The following is a 21,639-nucleotide window of genomic DNA, read 5'->3' on the forward strand; positions in this document are numbered from 1 at the left end:
GATAAAGCCTCTTGTGTAGAGGCTGTTTCGTCTCACCTATGTACCGTTCTTTACAACTTTCTTCACTGCATTGGATCGAATAAACTACATTGCTCTGTTTTTGAGTCGGCAACTTGTCCTTAGGGTGAACCAGTTTTTGTCTTAAAGTGTTTCCTGGTTTAAAATAAACAGGGACTTCGTGTGGTCTTCGTGATTGAGCCAGGGTCTCACAAAGACAAAGAGGATTCTAATAGCCCATTAAGATTCTGAATAGGCTAGCTCGGTAGATACAAGGGGGAGTTTCTGTTGAAACAAACAACTCTTTCTACTTCAGGAAGGCTCCGCCCAATGGGCGGGTCTTACCACAGAACAGTATTAATATCGGAGTTCTCGACCTAAATTCTGTTATTGACAATGACTCTTGGATGAGAGTCGAAACGTCTATTTTTTCAAACTGAGTCCAGATGACTACAACTGAAGCTTTTTCTACTATGGAACACGCCTGGACGAATGAGGGATTACACCGACATTGTTAATTTGTGTACTTTATTAGAACCTCTAGAACTTAATCATAACTTGTAGCTTATTATTCCATTTCTCACAATAAACTAAACTGGTCCCACTTTGCCTCAGGAACAATGGCATTCTATACAATGCCATATAAATAAACAGTACGTAAAGTTGCTCTCTTGCGTCATGACGTAATGTGGTCAACGACTCAGCTGTTCTGATGATGCCTTCACTGCGCACTAGAAAACCGGACATACAAACCAAAACACACGCATTTTGCATTGAATTTCGCCCTTTAATACACATTTGTGAAGACATATATATCTATTTTGTCTGAATATTTGTCTTAAATCATTTCTTAAGCCCAACAAGCGGCGTAACACATTTAGAAACAAAGTACAAACGATAACTGCGCCAAAATAAACGACCGCACTGCGCAACCCCTGAACGCACCACGAGACAAGTGAGGAGGAGAAAAAAAACGGGAGAAAGGAGGAAGAGCCACATCCACGTCGCACCGTAACATCGTAACGGTCCCGCGGAACTCCCCGAAATGCGCCCGCCTTTACGTCCTCACTGACCGGCCCCGGACCGCACACACCCGCGTTCGGCGCAAGGAACTCGGCCCGCCGCCTCTTCCGCCTCCGCCGCCGCCTCCGCCGCCGCAAACATGGAGCTGGAGGACGGGGTTGTGTACCAGGACGACCCCGGGGGTTCGTCCGCGATGATGTCCGAGCGCGTGTCGGGCCTGGCCAACTCCATCTACCGCGAGTTCGAGCGCCTCATCGGGAAGTACGACGAGGACGTGGTGAAGGAGCTGATGCCGCTGGTGGTGGCCGTGCTGGAGAACCTCGACTCGGTGTTCGCGGAGAACCAGGAGCACGAGGTGGAGCTGGAGCTGCTGAAGGAGGACAACGAGCAGCTGATCACGCAGTACGAGCGGGAGAAGGCGCTGAGGAAGCACGCGGAGGAGGTAGTGCGCCCGCCGCGGTCGCGTCGGTCCGGGAATTCTTGTCCGCGGGATGTAAACAAGAGCCGCCGGGGCGCGCGGGCGGGCTACGGGACACGTCACGTCAGACAGAGTGTCCCCTCCCGCCACCACGGGCCCCTCTTTGTACGGAGCCCGGACCATTGTTAGTCCTGTCCCGGGCACCAGTGTCCTGGGAGGAGAGGACATGGGGCTAAATCAGAGCTAACGCTAAACTAATAAGAGACTAACGGGACTGGTGATGATGACAGAGCAGCGAGAGTCAGAGCAGTTACATGTGATTATACTGCTCATGATAATAATGATAATGATAATAATAATGGTAATAATGATAATAATAATAATAATAAATAATAATAATAATAATGGTAAAGGAAAGGTATAGACTATGCTTAAAATAATTGTATGCAAAATAAAATGTGTAGAATAAAAGTGATTGAATATAGTATATGTACAACAACAAGATCAGAAGCTCATAGGTCTAAACCAGGGGCAAACAGTTATTACATCAGAATTAACCGCTACTAAATCAGGACTTAACAACTGCTGATGACTAAATCATTACTAAACCAGAATTAAATCCAGACTAAACCAGGGATGAATCAGGACTAAGCCAGGACCAGGACTAAACCCTACGCCTAAACCTGGGACACACGTTTGATAAACCAGTATTAATCAGTGCTAAATCTGTGCGTAAACTGGACTAGTACTAATCATGATGACTATACCAGGACTAGACTACACCAAACCAGGAATAAATCAGGGCTAAATAAGTGCTGCAAGTCATAATAAACCAGGATGAGCCAAGAACTAACCATTAATAAATAATGAATAAAAATAAATACTAAACCAGAATTAAATCACGTCTAAACATAAGTTAAATCATGTCTAAACCAGAATTAAATCACGTCTAAACATAAGTTAAAACATGTCTAAACCAGAATTAAATCACGTCTAAACATAAGTTAAATCAGGACTAAACCAGAATTAAATCACGTCTTAACCAGAATTAAAAATCACGTCAAACATGAGTTAAATCAGGACTAAACCAGGGTTAAATCATGTCTTAACCAGAATTAAAAATCACGTCAAACATGAGTTAAATCAGGACTAAACCAGGGTTAAATCATGTCTAAACCAGGGTTAAATCATGTCTAAACCGGGGTTAAATCACATCCAAACCAGGGTTAAATCACATCCAAACCAGGGTTAAATCACATCCAAACCAGGGTTAAATCACATCCAAACCAGGGTTAAATCACATCCAAACCAGGGTTAAATCACATCCAAACCAGGGTTAAATCACATCCAAACCAGGGTTAAATCACATCCAAACCAGGGTTGAATTATGTCTAAACCAGGGTTGAATCAGGACTAACCCAGGGTTAAATCATGTCTAAATCGGGACTAGGTTAATTCAGGCGTAAATTATTGACCTGAGTTTGGGCCAAACCATTTACAAAACCAGTGCTAAATCAGGGCAAAATCAAGGATAAACCAGGATGAAATCAGACCAGCCCAGTTGATCTCGTTGCGTCCCGGTCCAGGTTTAGTTCTGGGTTTAGTCCCAATTTGGATGATTTGACAGTGACGGTGAACTCAAGCTAAATCAGGAGCTAATTACACATGAGTTCCTCTGTCCCCAGTCCAAGCCCAGTACGGAACTATAATTATCGTTTAGCAGTTTTTATGCCAGTCATGAGTACGAGTTTCTATTGTGCTATAAAGAAAAAGGTGTGGTGACTTTGCTTTTTGAAACACTGTCAAATATCACAGTCCAAAAGGGACTAAAATAGAAAGATGCTCCTATAAATAGCGTAGGGTACATCTTAAGCCCTGTTGGAGTAAAACGGTCTCATAATTAACTGACTTTTCTGTAACGTTTTGCCTTGAAAAAGCAAACATTTGTGATTCTACACGGTTTAATCTTGAAGGAGTGATCTTTAATTGTCATAAAATAATATCTCTACATCTTTTCGGGTTAGAACCATGTGCCAAAACATGCCTTATATGTGTCACAGTAACACACACACACAGACACACAGACACACACACACACACACACACACACAGTATAATACCATCTGAAATCGTATCTTATTACAGTATATCACCTTAAATATTATTAACATTATTATTTTAGATGACTTTTTATTTATTCTTTAAACATCATTAACTAAAATATGACATATATCATCAAGTCTCTTTATGTTTTTAATTTAATTTATTTTTTTTATTGTATATTTTTTTCAATAAATATATAAATGAATGAATAGTGGGGATATTACTTCCAGGTCATGTAACTTATTGTCAGAGCTTGAATTTGGATTGATATTTGAGAACGAAAAAAATACTTCTAAATCTACTAAAAATTACTTCTAGATCTACTAAATTAACTAAAATAAATACTACATAAAATTTGGGCTAAAAAATCTTTTGAAAAAATGTCTAATTTCTCTTTAACTGTGAATAAATCTGGAATATACTTAAGTTGAGTCATCATACTAGGATGGCTTTGGTTTGAGCTGGACAGGAAGTGGACACATACTTTCCCGCCCACGCGACGGAAGCATTTCCACCAAAGAAAAAAGCATTTCCTTTTAAGTAAATTAAGAAACATGACACATATATGATGATATGTGTGATGTTAATACCCATACATTTGAGTTTGAACATAGTATTAGTGAAATGTAAGCGTTCGATTGCATTAAACCACAAAATGTTCCCTATCGAGGGGCAAAAACATTAAAAATATCTGATTTTTTTACGTGGGACGGGAAGTACAATCCAAGCTTTTGTCACAGTTTAAGTTGAAGCCTCCTAAACCAATTCATTCTTCTCTTTCCTGTTTTTGTGGAGCAGAAGTTTATCGAGTTTGAAGATGTCCACGAGCAGGAGAAGAAGGAAATGCAGACCCACGTGGGCCGCATGGAGTCCCATTCACGGCAGCTCGAGCTCAAGATCAAGAACTTCAACGACCAAAGTAAGCACTAAATGCACCGTGGACGCCGAAAGAACCAAACTCAATGTTAGAATAAATGGATTTCAACAAAGTGGGACTAAAAACAAACTGAAAACTAGTAGAAAATCCAGCTTCTTATCATCACGCTCTTACAAACGCTTCCATAGGGACGCACACGGCCTGGTTCTGACATAAACCTTTAATGAGGCAGCAAAAAAGAAACAGTTTCTAAAGTTCACAAATTAATGTTGGATTTGATGAAATAAAACAAAAATGTTAACGGTTTTGGCCTGCTATCGTTTTGGTACAACATTGTCCAGCTTTACTTACTAGAAATGTGGTTGTTGTCATGTTTGCAGATTTTTGTGCTAATTTCTAATGTAAATAAATGCGCGCCGTGCTAATGTTTTCTAATGAGGCTCTGGTGTTACTCACGTGTGCTCGAGTGCTTTGAAGTTGCCAAAACAGCCCTGGGTTTTCTTAGTTTGTGATGTTTGGAGGCTAATGCTAACTCTACCATTGAAAACACACTAGAGCTAATGTACGGAACCTTTGACTGTTCCGCTCACACACTGGAAGGGCCTGTTTGCTGTTGCATGTTCTCCCCATGTCTTGGGTTTGTTTTGTTTCAATTTTTACTAAACACTCTTTACAAATCTAACAGAAAACATTCTGTCTAGACTAGTTCTCTCTCTCTTTCATAAGTGCCTTGTCAAACACCATCCATCCATCCATTTTCTACCGCTTGTTCCCTTTCGGGGTCGCGGGTGACTGGAGCCTATCCCAGTGACTTCGGGCCTTAGGCGGGGTACACCCTGGACAGTGGCCAACTTGTCGCAGACCAGGCCTTGTCAAACACGAAACACATAAAGTCGCATCAGTGAGAGACTGATCCACCCTCGATGTGTGAAGGAAAGGTTTCGTAGGTCTTTCCTTCCTGCTGCTGTCAGACTTTATAACAAACACTGTTAGTACTGAACACTCGCAATACTGACCTAACCATGTGCAATTCTGTCATATGTGCAATTGCTGTTGGAATTCATGTGCACTCTATGTGCCGTCGTGACACATATTCATGTGCAATTACTGTCGGGATCACATGCAATGGTATTTATGTATTTATTTATTTGTCTATGGGAGTTTTTATTTATTTATAGGAGATCTTCTACTGAAAGTGTTTTTCATACTTCCTATAAGTGATCTGTTCTTCTGTATCTACCTCTGTATCTACCTGCGTTGCACCAATGAAATTTCCCCATGTGGGACAATAAAGGAATATCTTATCTTATCTTATCTTATGAAACAAATCTTTATCTGATCAAGTAGAAAATGAAGCTACGAAATTAAAATCAATGAAATCACAGCGTGTCATTTGAAATTCTTTATTTAAAAGCTTTATTTGACATTGGTCATGTCTTTGCCAGGAGGCCTCAATCTAGAGCTGGATCCCGGTCTGGATCCCGGTCTGGATCCCGGTCTGGATCCCGGTCTGGATCCTGGTCTGGATCCCGGTCTGGATCCCGGTCTGGATCCCGGTCTGGATCCTGGTTCTGGATCCTGGTTCTGGATCCTGGCTCTGGATCCTGGTTCTGGATCCTGGTTCTGGATCCTGGTCTGGGCTCTGGATCCTGGTTCTGGTTCCTGGTTCTGGTGGGTTCTTCTCAGTGGGAGAACTTACTATTGCAGGAGCTGAAATGTTGATCTGATCTTCCTGGAGCAGCTCTTGTTGATCTCGATGCTTTAATAGAGTTTACGTCTTTCTTCTTCTAAAACAGCACAATATTCTGTCGTCACTTTGAACTTTGACATCAATAGTGAAAAGTCTTCTTCTCCCATCTCATTTCTTCCATCTCCACGTTGAGTTCCTCTTCTTTTTGAAACGTCACTTTGCTCTTTTGTGTTTCTACAAATAGCTCCTCACAGAGTTCCGGTGCGTTCTTTCTCCACATCCGTTGGTGCAGCTTCTCCGTCTCTGGTCATTGAGTGCAGCCTGCAGCTCCTCCATGTTTCTCTTCAACCTCATGAATTCCACTTCCAAGTTGCCGTTCAGTTTGAGGCGCGACTTTCCCTCGTCTCTTAGAGTTTTCATCTGGACCTTCACCAGGCTCTTGCTTCCAGTCTTCTGTTTTAACAGATGGATTTCCTTGTACAAGTTGTACTTTTCCTCTGTCGAGTGGTTCAGCTCATGTGTCGAGTCCAGAACGTCCTCCTCCATCTCCTCAAGTCTCAGCAGCTCCTCCTGAAGTCTCAGCTTCTTCTTTAGTTTTCGGTTTAAAGCGTTAATCCTGCCTTTTTCCTCTTCTAACTCAGCACAACAATCCATCATCACTTTGTCCTTTGATTTCAAAATGTGAATTGTGTCTTCAAAAATCTTCTTCTCTCGTCTCATTTCCGCTATCTCCACGTAGAGTTCCTTTTCTTTTTGAAGTTCTTGGTTTTCTTTCACAGCGTTTTCCAGAGCAGACTGGAAGACAATACTTCTCTCCTCCAGGTCTCGTCCTTCAAGCTTGATCTTCAGGTTTTGGCCTCTCAAAGCAGCGTTGTTTCTCATCACGTCGCACAACGATGTGATCAAGGCGTAACTGGCCTCGCTCTCTTCAGACATGTTCATGTTGTCCATGTTTCCTGACCGAATCTGTAGCTCCAGAATAATGTTTAAATGATCTCCACACGAGCGACTTATACTCAAGGTGCTTTATGACATCATCAGGCTTTGTGACATCATCAGGCTTTGTGACATCATCAGGCTTTATCATCAGGCTTTGTGACATCATCAGGCTTTATGACATCATCAGGCTTTGTGACATCATTAGGCTTTATGACATCATCTGGCTTTGTGACATCATCAGGCTTTATGACATCATCAGGCTTTATGACATCATCAGGCTGTGACATCATCAGGCTTTGTGACATCATCAGGCTTTATGACATCATCAGGCTTTGTGACATCATCAGGCTTTATGACATCATCAGGCTTTGTGACATCATCAGGCTTTATGACATCATCAGGCTTTGTGACATCATCAGGCTTTGTGACATCATCAGGCTTTATGACATCATCAGGCTTTGTGACATCATCGTTTTGGCCCATCCTTTTAAACCGAATGCAACTTCAACACCTTCAGTCCTTCACAATGTTACTACAGTAATGCAGTATAAGTACATCAAGTACTTCCTTCAAAATAAAAGCACATTGAACAATCAATGCAGTTTAATACAGATACAGTCTAATGCAGATTTTGAGAAACGGTTACAACGTTTCATATACTTATACATTTCCAGTCCTTCACACTGCGTGTATAGGCTATTGTAGTAATGCAGTTAAAGTATATCGAGTACTACCTTCAAAATAAAAGCACATCAAACAATGAATGCAATTTAACACCGATAGAGAGAGTTTTAGAGTTAGTAAAGAACTCGGGGCCCTTGTCTCAGTGGGTTTAGGTGGGCTACAGATGTATACTTCCTTCAAACAGGAGCCAACAGTCTTTAGTTGATGAAAATCTCCCTCATATTTAATTAGAAAGTTAAAAAGCAAATGAAACAAGACGTGCAATTTGTCCAACTTGTCCCTTCATCCCAAAAGTTTGAGTTGTCTTGGTTAAACTAAAACACAACTTTCCTTTCATGTATTTTAATTGGGATTATTATCTAAATTGTAAGCCTAAACTGCAAAATTACACTTTCTTAAAACTAAAAAAAAAAATCTTCAAAAATATCCTCATCAAGAAATAAGTTGGTATCAATAAAATTGTACTAATTTAGTCTTTATTTAATAGAAATGTCTTAAAACAAGATGTGTCCGATTTTTGTCTCGTTTTAAATGTCGTGTGGCAGGTTTTTACGATTTTCTAATTTTGACTTTATTTGGTGTATTTTATACCTGTTGTACAAAAATGTGACGGGCTATAGAGCGCTCCTGAATAAAGCCGCTTCAACGACATTTACAAAGAAATTGGGCCGCACCTGTCAATAAGCGGCAGGTGCAGACACTGTAACATGAGAACACATAAAGATGGTCCACAGAAGTGATGCGCCGGCTGTCTTTTGACCCGGGGGTCTCGCGGGGCTCCTGGTCCACTGCCCCGTGGGGCTAATTAGACGTATTTCTCAGTGAATATGAGTTGGATTGTAATAAAACGCACAGAAGCTTAAAATACTCAAAATAATCACAGCATTTCCCCTGGAACAGTGGGACGTGTGTCAGTGTGTCAGTGTGCGCTTCCTGCTAGAGTGCCCCCCGGTGGTCGTTAGACAGTATAAATCTATAAATTAGACGCACCTACGCATGGGCCGCAGGGTTCAAAGCGAAGGAAAAAAGTAGCGGCTACCGAAAATTCCGATAGATGACTTTTTGCTGGGTAATTTCCTCGTGTGATGTCATCAATTACAAACAGGAAGTGAAATTATAAACCTAAAAAATGTGCTATTCTGTGATAACATGTTCATATTTTTTAGCCAAATTCTAAATATATTTATCTTGATTTTAGTTCAATGAGTGGTCCGACCTGCAGGGGGCGCTTTGAGTGAATACATCTCGGTTAGATTTATGAAATGTGCAGTGTAGGCGGTAGGGCAGAGATTACAGTTTTGTCTTCCTTAATATTGATTTCCTGAACAACAAGACACTTTTAATGAGTGACATTTACCACAGAAGCATGTCATTGACTGTTAGATGTGACTGAATCTCTATTTAAATTTGGATGAATTGCCCCGCCCTTCAGTACCTGTAAGTCCTAAGAAAATAGTGTTGTAAATGTGCCGTGCGCTGGTTGAACAGAGCTACAGTGTCTTCACAGTTTGGTGTGACAGTAATGGGATTAAAGGCTTATAGTTAAAGCCATCCCTCTAATGCCACAGAGCTCACCGCCTTCTTATTGGTGGATTAGGACATGAAAAATTATTGGAAAAGCGTCTTCACAAAGGCCCAGTTACAACATGTAGTGAACTGTAGTGATCGTTCTCTGCATAAAAGGCTGAAAACATGAATTATCTTTTGGTTTGGTGTTTTGAGTAGAAGTAGAACAGCAGCAGAAATAGGCCCGGGCATTACCACAATACCACCATTTTAAACTTCCTTCCGTGCAATTCAAAGCACATTACAACATTAATTTCCTGAATGTGAAAACAAGTCATCTAAAACAGAAAAAAAGTCAAATTTCTTCCGCCGAAGTCTGAATTCTGCAACAAACCACTTTTAAAAACAGAGAGAGCTGCAAATGAGTTTAAGTTATTTCTGTTGCATATATTTTCAAGCAAATTCAAGTTGAAATGTCGTGACTTCGAGATAGAGAATATTTACAAATTAATTGATAAAATACTGACGAAATACTGTTTATTTTTAATGCTTATCTTTTTTGTTTTTGTCTTTTTGAATTCATAACGCACATGTTTTGGGGTCAGAGGATAATTTCTGGATGTAAATGTAGAATTATGACACATGTTTTAGTGAAATTAAATCAAATAACACCACAAACTACTAAAACAAATAGAAATAAACCTCGGTTGCGTGGTTGTTTTGGGGGTCAGATAAATTCTAATTGTAGTGCAGATTGGCCATATGTTGAAGAACATTTTTACAGTTTTATTCACAGTTATATCCAAAATCTTGAATGAAACCAAGGCTCAATCAGGTCTAAAAAGAGGACTAATCGTAATCGGTAATGAAAAGATTATTTATCACCTCATTTTTAGTGTTTTTTGTCTCATAATTAAGATCGAGCAATCAACCAAATGTAATTCCAATAGAGATGCATTTGTTTCAGTCCTTTAATTGGTAAAATGGTAAAAATAAATGTTTGTAGTAAATGGCACTGCTTAGAGGTGTATTTATTTGATTTCGAGTTTTTAATAAGAGAAAGTCCTTCTACAAATTGTGATAAATCAAGACGAGGGTAAATCGTGTCACTTCGCCCTAAAACAAATGTTAAAAAATCACTTTGGAGGAAGAAATGTGACTATTTTCTGCGGTAAATGGCAGGACAAATATGATTAAAAGTTTCAATAGGAACAAATCAAGCTGAAAGTGTGATGCACCTGCTTTTATTCCTTCTGTTCGTTTGCAACACCACGAGACACTGTCAATCATTCCCTCAGGACACCTGACACAGCTCAGAACATAGTCCAGCTGCTGACTTTAGTTCCCACATTTAAAGACACAGTCACTCATGTGAGACACTTTACTTTCAAATGTGGGATGTTACGGTTCAAATTTTAGATTTTCATTTAGTAATTCATTAATTTAATTTAATTTAATTGATTCAATGTGCAGTAAAACAGTAAAAATGCTTAGTATTTGTCATAATCTCTCTATAAATAAGGTAAAATCCATGAGTTATTATTTATAATACGCATGTATCTGGGCGGTTTTTCCTTCTTTCTTGATTCTTGATGAACCTTATTTATTTACATTTTATGACAGTCTGAGTTTAATCACAAATTCCCCATTGAAATCACATTATGTCCCATTATGTCCCACATTTTATTTTCATTTGGATGCATTATTCTAAAAAGGGTCATCTCAAACAATACACACTTTGTATTTTCTCTGTGTTTTTTTTCTCTCTTTTCCTTTTTTTCCCTTTTTTTTTTCTCTTCTTCTTTCTCATTTTTTTCTTTTTTGACAATGTTACTGGACTGCATCTTTATTTACACACAAGTTTTGATTGGTCTGTGTTTATTCTTTCAATAAAAAAATAATTAAAAATAAATCACATTATGTCCCACTCACATGTGCCCCCTACCCCCAATTTACATTATTTTTATATATTTTTTGTAGTCTAAAGGGGCTCCACAACTTCATTAACACGTCGGTTGTTGTGTTTTGTAGTCGGCCGGTTGGAAGAGCGAGAAGTGGAGCTGAAAAAGGAATACAACTCCCTCCATCAGAGACACACGGAGGTGAAGTGGACATAGACTTTTACTGTCACACAACTTCATAGTTCTTCATAACTGTGATTGTTTTACAGATGATCCACAACTACATGGAGCACGTGGAGAGGGTGAAGCTGCAGCAGGTCAGCGAGGCGTCCGAGTCCAGCGCCGTGGCACGAGTCCGGTAACTCACTTTCCTGTTTTAACACCTGCTTTTCTCTATTAAGATATCATCGCTTTGCCTAGAATGTTCCACAGTATCACTTTAAACTGATCTATCGCCATGTCAGATTTGTGAAGACGTGAACGTTCTTAGTATTTGCTTTTTGAACACCTGAATGACTTTTATTTATCTCCAAAAAAGGCTAAATGAATTATCAGTATCACAGTAGGATGAAATACTATAAAAAATATGTCTTTTTTAATAGCTAAACCCGCAGTAAAATTGACATCTAACTAAAAATATAGTACCCTCACTACATATTTTACATATTTACATGTTGTGCAGTTTTACAGGGGAACTGAAAAGTGCACAATTACTTTACAAAGAGCCTTGTACCAATATAGATGAGATGACTTGAGAATGTGAAAATGAAACAAAATGCGACTTGTTTTGTTAAAAACTTAAAGGACATATACTATTGCTTTTTTGAACTGTGTTATAATATCATTCCCTCATCAAAACATACCTGGAGTTGTGTATTTAGTTGTATCCACACTTGTTTGATGAATTCTCTTTGGTACGACTCTCTTTTATATGTCTGTTTAAAGGTAGAGTCACTGCTCCTCTATTGTTTTTAAGTCCATAAAACATCGCCAGACTCGTTCTGAGCATTCCTGCCTCAAATCATAATCATTACAACTACATGCTTTTGTTTATTTCCCCATTGTAATTCCATGGAAATTAGTGCTAACACCAAATCCTGACGAGGGAACGCCTGACTGATAGAATGTAATGCATGCTTTCAGTGTTATTTGAAGTTCTAAAACATGAGACGCCAAAGCAAAGATCCTCAAGAGCAAGTTTAAAGGACAATAACATTACAAACACAATACTCATGTGTCCTTGAAAAAAAGTCAATTTACTTCAAATTGAAGCTAAGCGCAAATTTAAATATTGATTTAGTTCCATGTGTTGTTTCCAGGAGGGAGCGGCCGCTGTCTTTAGGCGTCTTCCCCTCGTCTGGAGCCGCCTCCCTGCTCATCCCGGACCCCAAGGCCAAAGCGGAGACTCCGGCCGCAGAGGGCTGGAGGCTCACTGACCCCGCCCACGACCGCTCCAACGCCAGCCTCAAGGTACGTCCACAAAGAAGGCGTCACAAAAGGATATCTGCTCCAGAAGGGTTTAACTGAAATGTGACAAACAATGTAACACGCGATTTTGTGGTGCGGTTGTGGTCTAGCTAGCTAAATGCTATGCTAAACTCCAGCAGAGGGCGCAAGAATGGGATCTACTGGCAAACTGCGGCGTGAAGCCATTGGAACTTATCTAAAAACAATGATTACGAAAGCATAAGTTGAGTAGCTGTGTCGTGATGAAATGACCTGAGCGAGTGAGGTGAAAGTATATGGACTTCAAAAACATAGAGGAGCTTCATGGAAACATAACCAAAAAAAAACATTACAAATTGTGCTTTGTTGATGAGTCAATCGTTAAATTTGGCAAAATATATTTTATACATCTCTAAAGAAAATGTGTTTTAACCAGGCTGCCCCAAATAAATTGTCTGTTTGCTGTAACCGGATCCAACATTTTTCAAGTGGCTCGTCGGTATGTGAATTCTTATTTTTTTTTACTTTGAAGGCAAAAAAAAGATCAAAAGAGGGAACTTGCGGGGGACACGGGCGTCGCCATGTTTGTTGTGATGACGCTGCTGGGCATGTTTCAATCCCAGAATGCAATGCGCAAGTCAAATTTAAATCAAGCCACACCATGACATAGAACGACATGAGCGGTGGCCAGGCCAGTGGCGCTGACAGAGCCAAATCAACTAATAAAAGCAACACAGGTTCCCTCCTGCTAAGTCTGAGTCATACAGAAGCATATGGAGGTCCGAAAATGAAGACGCACATGCGTTGCGCAATGCGTTATTCGTCCCATGGGATGTAAGATAGGTTTCACCAGCGCAATAAAATTATTCTACAAGGCGCTTTAGGAAAGATCGGGTCGGTGATTCGGCGAAATATTTGAAAAATAAAAGAATTTGGCGTTTTTTTCAACAAAATGTTGATATTCGTGTTTGAGTCGGCTATTTTTGTACTGGGTCGGTCGGGTTACGACAAACAGACATATTATTTTTCTAAGCCCCACTTAAATTCCTATGACAAAGCAATCTTTACACAGACACCCCTCGAACACATATTATGCAAAATTAATTTCTTTGAGCTTTTAACCATGTAATGACTTCATCAAAAACATACCTTGAGTTGTATTTAGCGTCATTCACGCTGATGAATCCTGTTAGTAAGTCCTCTCCCTCTGAGCCTCAAAAAACACTCCTTTCCAAATTTACAACTTTATCAACATCACAGGTCGAGCTTCAAGATCTTCTGCACTGTTTTTAAACCCATAAATCATCAGGAGACTCAAGCTGAGCATTTCTGCCGTGGAGTCAAGTTCACTACAACTGCTAGCTTACATTAGCATGCCGGGGTCAAGCTAGGTTTTTTTAATCTCCCTGTGCAATTCCCTCTGCTGCCAGTAGACCGAGCTCTAACTCAATTACTGACCCAAAAAAAATGTGATATTGCATCGTCAAAAGTCTAATAAATATCGTAGACCGAAATGAATATCGATTTTAAATATCGTTGCATGCCTAATATGAAGCCGTATTTGCGTCAATTATTCAAACTTTTAACATGTAAAGCCAATAAAGAGGTTTTCCACAGCATCTTTAATGAACAATAACCAAACAAATCATACATCACGAGTCATTTAAGTTTTTCTAAATGGATTATACTTTACACTACATTTTACTACAAGCCGTGCGCATGTGGTCATATTTGTAAAGGTTCTGCTCTGGTTCCAAACGGACACTTCCTGGAGGTTCTGGGTCTGATTCTGTGGCGTTTCCTCTTGGCGTTGCAACAGAAGCAGGTTTGTGTGTTGGGTGCATTTAAAAATAGCCTCTTTGATGAAGCTGGGATGAGCTCAGGCGTGTTTTATCACAGATCTGACAAGGCCATCTTTGTCCCCGCCTCCCGCTCCGACACAACGGCAGGACAGGTGCGGCCGCTCGCCTCCAGATACGGCCAAGAAGCGACAGAAAGCAGACTCCAATACAACACGGTGTTTAGTCGACACAGGGTTATTTTTATATTGATTACACAGTAAAACTCTTTTCATACTTTATTCATAGACTTTCTGAAAACATCCAATAATAAGAGAATGAAAGCCATGTTTTTTTAAAGTTTTTTTTTTTAAATTGTGGTAATTAACAAGGGAGGTAACTGTATTATTATTATTATTATTATTATTCTAATATCAGACTAATATCATCTTCAATATTTTCTGTATTTTTATTTAAAATACTTTTGATTTTTGTGAGCAAAGAATTATTGCCAAGTAATCCTTTTTATAATGTATTTCTAAAATGTATTTTAAAATATATAAAACCAGTTTGAACACATAACACCTGGAGAGATGAGGAAAAGGTTTTCATTTATTTTGTCTTCTGTTTAGAGATTAGAGGCTATAATACAGTTATTATTTTTAGAACATTTAAATTAGCTTTCACACTGTTTAAAAAAACATCATTTATTTTATTATTTTTTTAAATATAATGATTTATTATTATCAATTGAACTTGTTTCAATCCAACAATCCATATTTATTTTTATTGCCAAATATACTTTTCAAGATAGTCCAACACGCTGTCAGATATAAATACGGTATATATATATATATATTTTTTTATCACCCCTGTTACCACTAACTTACACGCATTGTCCAATCAAATATCACGATACATACTTGTTTCTTACACAAACACAAAAATGCTGACGACGCGATACTCTTCAATTATTTATTTTCTTAAATTAAAAAATATATATATAATTTAAAAGAAATCTCCTGCTCTTGAGTGTAAAGGGTCACGTCACACTATTCCATCCCTCTGTCGCTTCTTTCTCTTCAATAAAACTGGGACAGGCTCACAGTGCAGTGCATTGTGGGACATGAGCTACTGTATGGCTAAGGGCCAGAGGAGGAAGGGTTAGCTGCGCTCTGATTGGACAACATGGCCTCGATTACATAAGGACCATACTGAGGAGTCATTTATCTTTATGAATCATATCTATTTAAGGAAGCATCCCTGACTTCACATTTCTGACATGATTCCTCTGTCCAACTGTAATCACGCTTTCCCCAAACACATCAGCCAATCAGGGGCAGACTTTATACATTATCTGTTGAATGCAGGTGAGTCCGGGACAGTCAAATCATTTCTCTGACAGCCATGAAGTGATTGTGCTCGTGATCTGCTTTTGGATGTTCTAATATTATTCATTAACCAATTATCTCAGTTTAACAGTGTTTATGATTCATTCATTAAATATAAATCAAGTACCGAGACGCCTTAATAACAAAAATCAAGTTTTGTGACAACACTAGGGTAATATTCATAAGTGATTCGTTTGGAGCTTTGATTGTGGAGCCTTATTTGTTCCTCATTTGATTTTTATTTATCAAGAGAACAGCTGGGAATTTGGTTTGTTGGTTTTTTTATTAATCGATTACTTTTTATCTATAATTTGGTTTTCCTAAACTATGACAAAACGTATTTGTGAACAAACAAACTCATTTACTATCGATCTTAACATACGTTTTGATGTTTAGTTTAGGTTTTTTGTCTCTCCAACAGCATCAAGAACAAGCCGTTGTGACACACAGCCTGGTTCTGACGCGGCGAAATAAAAAAACTGTTTTAATTTGTTTTTTAATTTGACAAATTGTTGTTGTTTACAAGTTCATGCAAACAACGAGTAAAAAAAGTGAATACCCAAAACACTAAAAGCTCTAAACTTCAATAACTAAAAAATAAAACAGTTGTGTCTTGCTATATTGTTGATGCGATTTGTTCAGCACATCATACAATTTTAGAAGTGTTACTTGCGCGGTTGTTAGCATTTAGGCTAATTTTAACATGAACAGCCATGTCAATAAACCGTGCTAAACGCTGTGCGACGCTCGAGCGGTTGTCAGCCCTGGTTTTTTCACAGTTTGCGATGTTTAAAAGCTGATTCTCTCTTGTAAATGCGAATGTATGGAACTGTACCAGCTTTAGATTGCAGCCGTTCCGTTTACAATCCCTGGAAAGGTCTGTAGCAGTTGAGTTTTTTGACATGAAATGGACTTCTGGCTAACTTTGCTCCACCCATTGCGATGTCGCGGCGGTCTGCCTTGCGCCTCTGCTGGCTCTGCTTTTGGCTTCACTGTCCCTCTCCCCTCCGCACAGCTGGACTTCACGGAGCTCCCCAAGGACAGGGAGGGTAAGCCCGCGCAGGACTCCGCCTCATGGAGCTCTTCTCTGGCAGACGACTGCAAGGTTAGCCGAGCCGGAGGAGCGATGGCGGCGGCGGCAGCAGAGCGGGTGCTGCCTCCGTGTCGCCTGTAGGGGTCACTGTGGTGTCTGTGTGCGTAGTTTCATCCACTGTGCTGGTTCTTCTGTTCAAATGCACCGCCGCCGTGTCATTCTGAGCACTCTGGACTCTCTGTTCACGCTGTTTTTTTTAGGTCCATCCATGCTTTATGCAACCGTGTTCAAAGTGAAGACATCTGGGGCTAAAATGGGTCAATTATGTAACACTATGGCTGCTAGGGACTAAAAAAAATGATTACAATTGATAATATTGCAATTGTCGTTATGGAGATGTGCAAAATTTGAATATTTAGTGCATTGTCTAGCATTAAAACCAATAAAAATGACCTAAAATATTCTCCAAAAAGTTTATAAAGTGGTATTTCTGCATTTTTGTGGTTAATTCTTTCAATTTCAAGACGTTTACAGACACATTTTTATTGTTTTCTGATGCTTTGTTAAAATATTATCAGAATATTGTGATCAAGTAAATGCAAAATAATGAATACATAAATACTGAGATGTTCATTATGTCAGTATTTTCTAATTTTAGTGTTAAATATGTTTTGAGATGGTTTTACAGTGATGATGATTAACGCGGCACTGTAAAATGTAATTGTTGCTTGTACTAATTTCGAAGGGGCATCAATTGTTTTTTTGATTGCAATCTAATAAACGTGACACAATTTTGATTATCATCTGAACAGCTGTAAGTAAGAACGCTCAGATAAAAAAACAAAACAACAACATAAATTGATTTAGTTTGTTACATGATTTAAACAAAGTACTTACTTTTTATTTTTCAAATATTTCAATTATTTTTTGGCATCTTCATTGACAATTGTAAAACCAAAATCCTCATGTCAATTCTAAAAAAAGAACAGTAGTTTAGCATTGCAAACTAAACTAAGAATAATATAATGTATAGTAAGATATAGTAAAAAATGACATGGTTGCATCTTGCATTTTTTCTATTTTTAAATGTGTGGCATTGCATGTAGCATTTCATTAGCTCCTGTTGCGTTTGGCTCCATGCTTCTGCTAGCATACATGCGTTTCTTCCTCTTTTATTTTAAAGTAGCTAGCATCGATATTAGCTTACTTTCTCGTGGTGTGTGTTGTAGTGTTTTTGTGCTGTACAGTTGAAATTGTGGTCATTATTTCTTGTCTGTTTATCCGATGGTGCTCTGCAAAAGAAGTCAAATTAGTTGAATTCAGAAAATATACAAGTTTGGATTATTTTATTAAAGTATTACTAACTATTCATCTAACTATATTTTGATTTGTAGTTTTCAGTAAGCTGTCATAGAACTAAAATATATATTGAAACCAAACGCAGTAAATTCAACACATTTTAACATTACGTGATATTGACTGTTTTAAAAAAAAATTTAAAACATAAATTGCTAATTTTAAACTGTTATTTCTGTCTTTCTTAATGCATTCTGAGCACTCAAATTATTCACAGTGATGGCTTTATGAATGCTTTTCACAATTTTCAGACGCAAACGCGGAGTTGTGCTATCCCGGTAATGCTAACAACAACTAGCATGCTAACAACGCACTTCCTGGTTCTCGGAAAATAAAACACTTTCAGATTTAAGGCAAACGGCACACAACAGTCTAATTTTCACCCTAAGAGTTGCTTTTATATTCCATCTGCATCAAGGAAAACATGTTTTACAATTTTCTTTACATTTTATAATCTGGTACAGGCCCTTTCAACATGCAGCTGTATATTATTGACATTTTATATTGACTACATATTAGTCTAGCTCTTTCTCTGTCATCCATTTAACGTGTAGTGTCCCTTTGTTTGTCTTTTTAGTTTAGAACTGATTTCAGTGTGTTTCTGTTGAATTGTTTTCTACTGTATGAGCTAATATAGCCTAGCTAGCATGTTACTGTATGTGTACTAGCGTTAGCATCTGAGTTATGTTTCTGCAGTGTTTCCTAACCATGGGTACGCAAACCACTAGGGGTTTTCTTTTTAACTTAATTTCAAAATGGATATCTTGTTTGTTTGATTAGTTTATTATTGTTTAATTCAGAACCCTAGATTCATTCATTTTTGTTTTAAAGTATGTCTGACTAGTTTTAAATGACAAGTGTCTCCTTATTACTGAAAATAAATAAATTTAATTAGAGAAAAAAAAATAGACATGATTCCAAACTAGTCTTATTCAAGCAAGATAATTATTCCGACAATTATTCTGAATTTAAAAGAGTTGAGTTGGGAAGCACTGTTGATCTGTGTTCTGACTGTATTTTGATGCTTTGAATGTTGCCTTTATTTTCCCCCCGAGCGTGCGCCCCGAGCGTGCGCCCCGAGCGTGCGCCCCGAGCGTGCGCCCCGAGCGTGCGCGCCCCGAGCACTGATGAGTGAGATGCTTGTGTTCTTGCAGGACGAGCTGTCGGACCTGAGCGGCTCAAAGTCGGCCCGGGACAGGACCAAGAGTGCACAGGTGCAGGCTGCCCCAGGAACCTGCTCCATATCAGTAGGTATGGAAAGACTCGTGCGAGGCTCATTCTGCTTTCTGATAAATGTCTTTAATACCAAACCACCACAGTATAACATGAACAACTTGTCCATCATGTCCAATGTTTTTGAAAGAGCATTACATTTGTGAGCAGTTAAAGCTCGGACAGGACGTGTCTGTGATTGAATCTGTTGGTTGTACTTGTGCTGTATGAGACGTCTCTCTTGTCTGTGCAGGTTTACCTGAAAATGAAGAGCGCTCAGACGTACAGGACATCATCGAGTCCACACCAGAGCTGGACATGGACCTCATCGGCTACAAACCCTGCAGGTGTGTGCAAGATACCATCACTTTAAGTCCTATTTTACTCCTGTTTTGGCCTGGTTTAGCCTTGGTTTAGCCTTGGTTTAGTCCTGGTTTAGTTCTGGTTTAGACATGGTTTAGTCCTGGTCTTAGTATTGGTCTTAGTCTTGGTTTAGTCCTGGTTTAGCCCTGGTTTAGCCCTGGTTTAGCCCTGGTTTAGCCCTGGTTTAGTCCTGGTTTAGTCCTGGTTTAGTCCTGGTCTTAATCTTGGTTTAGTCCTGCTTTAGACTTGGTTTAGTACTCACGTTAGCCTGGTCTTAGTCCTGGTTCAGTCCTGGTCTTAGTCTTGATTTAGCCCTGGTTTAGTACTCACATAAGCCTGATCTTAGTCCTGGTCTTAGTCCTGGTTTAGTCCTGGTCTTAGTCTTGGTTTAGACCTGGTTTAGCCCTGGTTTAGCACTGGTTTAGACTTGGTTTAGTACTCACGTTAGCCTGGTCTTAGTCCTGGTTTAGTCCTGGTTTAGTCCTGGTCTTAGTCTTGGTTTAGTCCTGATTCAGTCCTGGTTTAGTCCTGGTCTTAGTCTTTTCTTAGTCTTGGTTTAGTCCTGGTTTAGCCCTGGTTTAGCCCTGGTTTAGCCCTGGTTTAGCCCTGGTTTAGCCCTGGTTTAGCCCTGGTTTAGTACTCACGTTAGCCTGGTCTTAGACCTGGTTCAGACCTGGTTTCGTACTCAAGTTAGCCTGGTTTTAGCCCTGGTTTAGCCCTGGTTTAGTCCTTAGATCTGCTGCTTGCTCTTCCAGCACTCCCACACTGGGCATCGAGAACAAGGCGTTTGACCGGAACACGGAGTCTCTGTTTGAGGAGCTCGGGGGCTCAGGGCTCATAGGAGACGTGGACGAGGGCGCCGATCTCCTCGGTGAGTACTTTACATGTCATTATCACACATGTACAGGACGAGTACTTTTACATGTCATTATCACACATGTGCAGGACGAGTACTTTTACATGTCATTATCACACATGTGCAGGACGAGTACTTTTACATGTCATTATCACACATGTGCAGGACGAGTACTTTTACATGTCATTATCACACATGTGCAGGACGAGTACTTTTACATGTCATTATCACACATGTGCAGGACGAGTACTTTACATGTCATTATCACACATGTACAGGACGAGTACTTTTACATGTCATTATCACACATGTGCAGGACGAGTACTTTTACATGTCATTATCACACATGTGCAGGACGAGTACTTTTACATGTCATTATCACACATGTACAGGACGAGTACTTTTACATGTCATTATCACACATGTGCAGGACGAGTACTTTTACATGTCATTATCACACATGTGCAGGACGAGTACTTTTACATGTCATTATCACATATGTACAGGACGAGTACTTTTACATGTCATTATCACACATGTGCAGGACGAGTACTTTTACATTTCATTATCACACATGTGCAGGACGAGTACTTTTACATGTCATTATCACACATGTGCAGGACGAGTACTTTTACATTTCATTATCACACATGTGCAGGACGAGTACTTTTACATGTCATTATCACACATGTGCAGGACGAGTACTTTTACATGTCATTATCACATATGTACAGGACGAGTACTTTTACATGTCATTATCACATATGTACAGGACGAGTACTTTTACATTTCATTATCACACATGTGCAGGACGAGTACTTTTACATTTCATTATCACACATGTGCAGGACGAGTACTTTACATGTCATTATCACATATGTACAGGACGAGTACTTTTACATTTCATTATCACACATGTGCAGGACGAGTACTTTTACATGTCATTATCACATATGTACAGGACGAGTACTTTTACATGTCATTATCACATATGTACAGGACGAGTACTTTTACATGTCATTATCACACATGTGCAGGACGAGTACTTTACATGTCATTATCACAC

The 21,639-nt window shown here is 39.2% G+C and overlaps 1 protein-coding gene across 4 annotated transcripts in view; it reads left to right on the forward strand.

Annotated features, from left to right (window-relative positions):
- Positions 1-1,117: 1,117 nt before the first annotated feature.
- The window catches only part of spag9a (sperm associated antigen 9a), a 50,800-nt gene continuing 30,278 nt past the window's right edge, over positions 1,118-21,639 (forward strand). For 3 of the 4 annotated variants that reach the window (XM_072442464.1, XM_072442463.1, XM_072442465.1), the window contains exons 1-9: positions 1,118-1,462; positions 4,340-4,460; positions 11,269-11,339; positions 11,408-11,496; positions 12,458-12,608; positions 16,769-16,858; positions 19,297-19,393; positions 19,608-19,701; positions 20,473-20,588. In XM_072442464.1, the coding sequence (XP_072298565.1) occupies positions 1,160-1,462; positions 4,340-4,460; positions 11,269-11,339; positions 11,408-11,496; positions 12,458-12,608; positions 16,769-16,858; positions 19,297-19,393; positions 19,608-19,701; positions 20,473-20,588 (1,132 nt within the window). In that variant the 5' untranslated portion in view covers positions 1,118-1,159. The remainder of the gene's footprint in view (positions 1,463-4,339; positions 4,461-11,268; positions 11,340-11,407; positions 11,497-12,457; positions 12,609-16,768; positions 16,859-19,296; positions 19,394-19,607; positions 19,702-20,472; positions 20,589-21,639) is intronic. The other variant, XM_072442462.1, reaches the window with a different exon arrangement.

This window comes from Eucyclogobius newberryi, unplaced genomic scaffold (assembly GCF_026437365.1).
Source record: "Eucyclogobius newberryi isolate DKJ021-1_F unplaced genomic scaffold, fEucNew1.0.hap1 SCAF_13, whole genome shotgun sequence".
Lineage (NCBI taxonomy): Eukaryota > Metazoa > Chordata > Actinopteri > Gobiiformes > Gobiidae > Eucyclogobius > Eucyclogobius newberryi.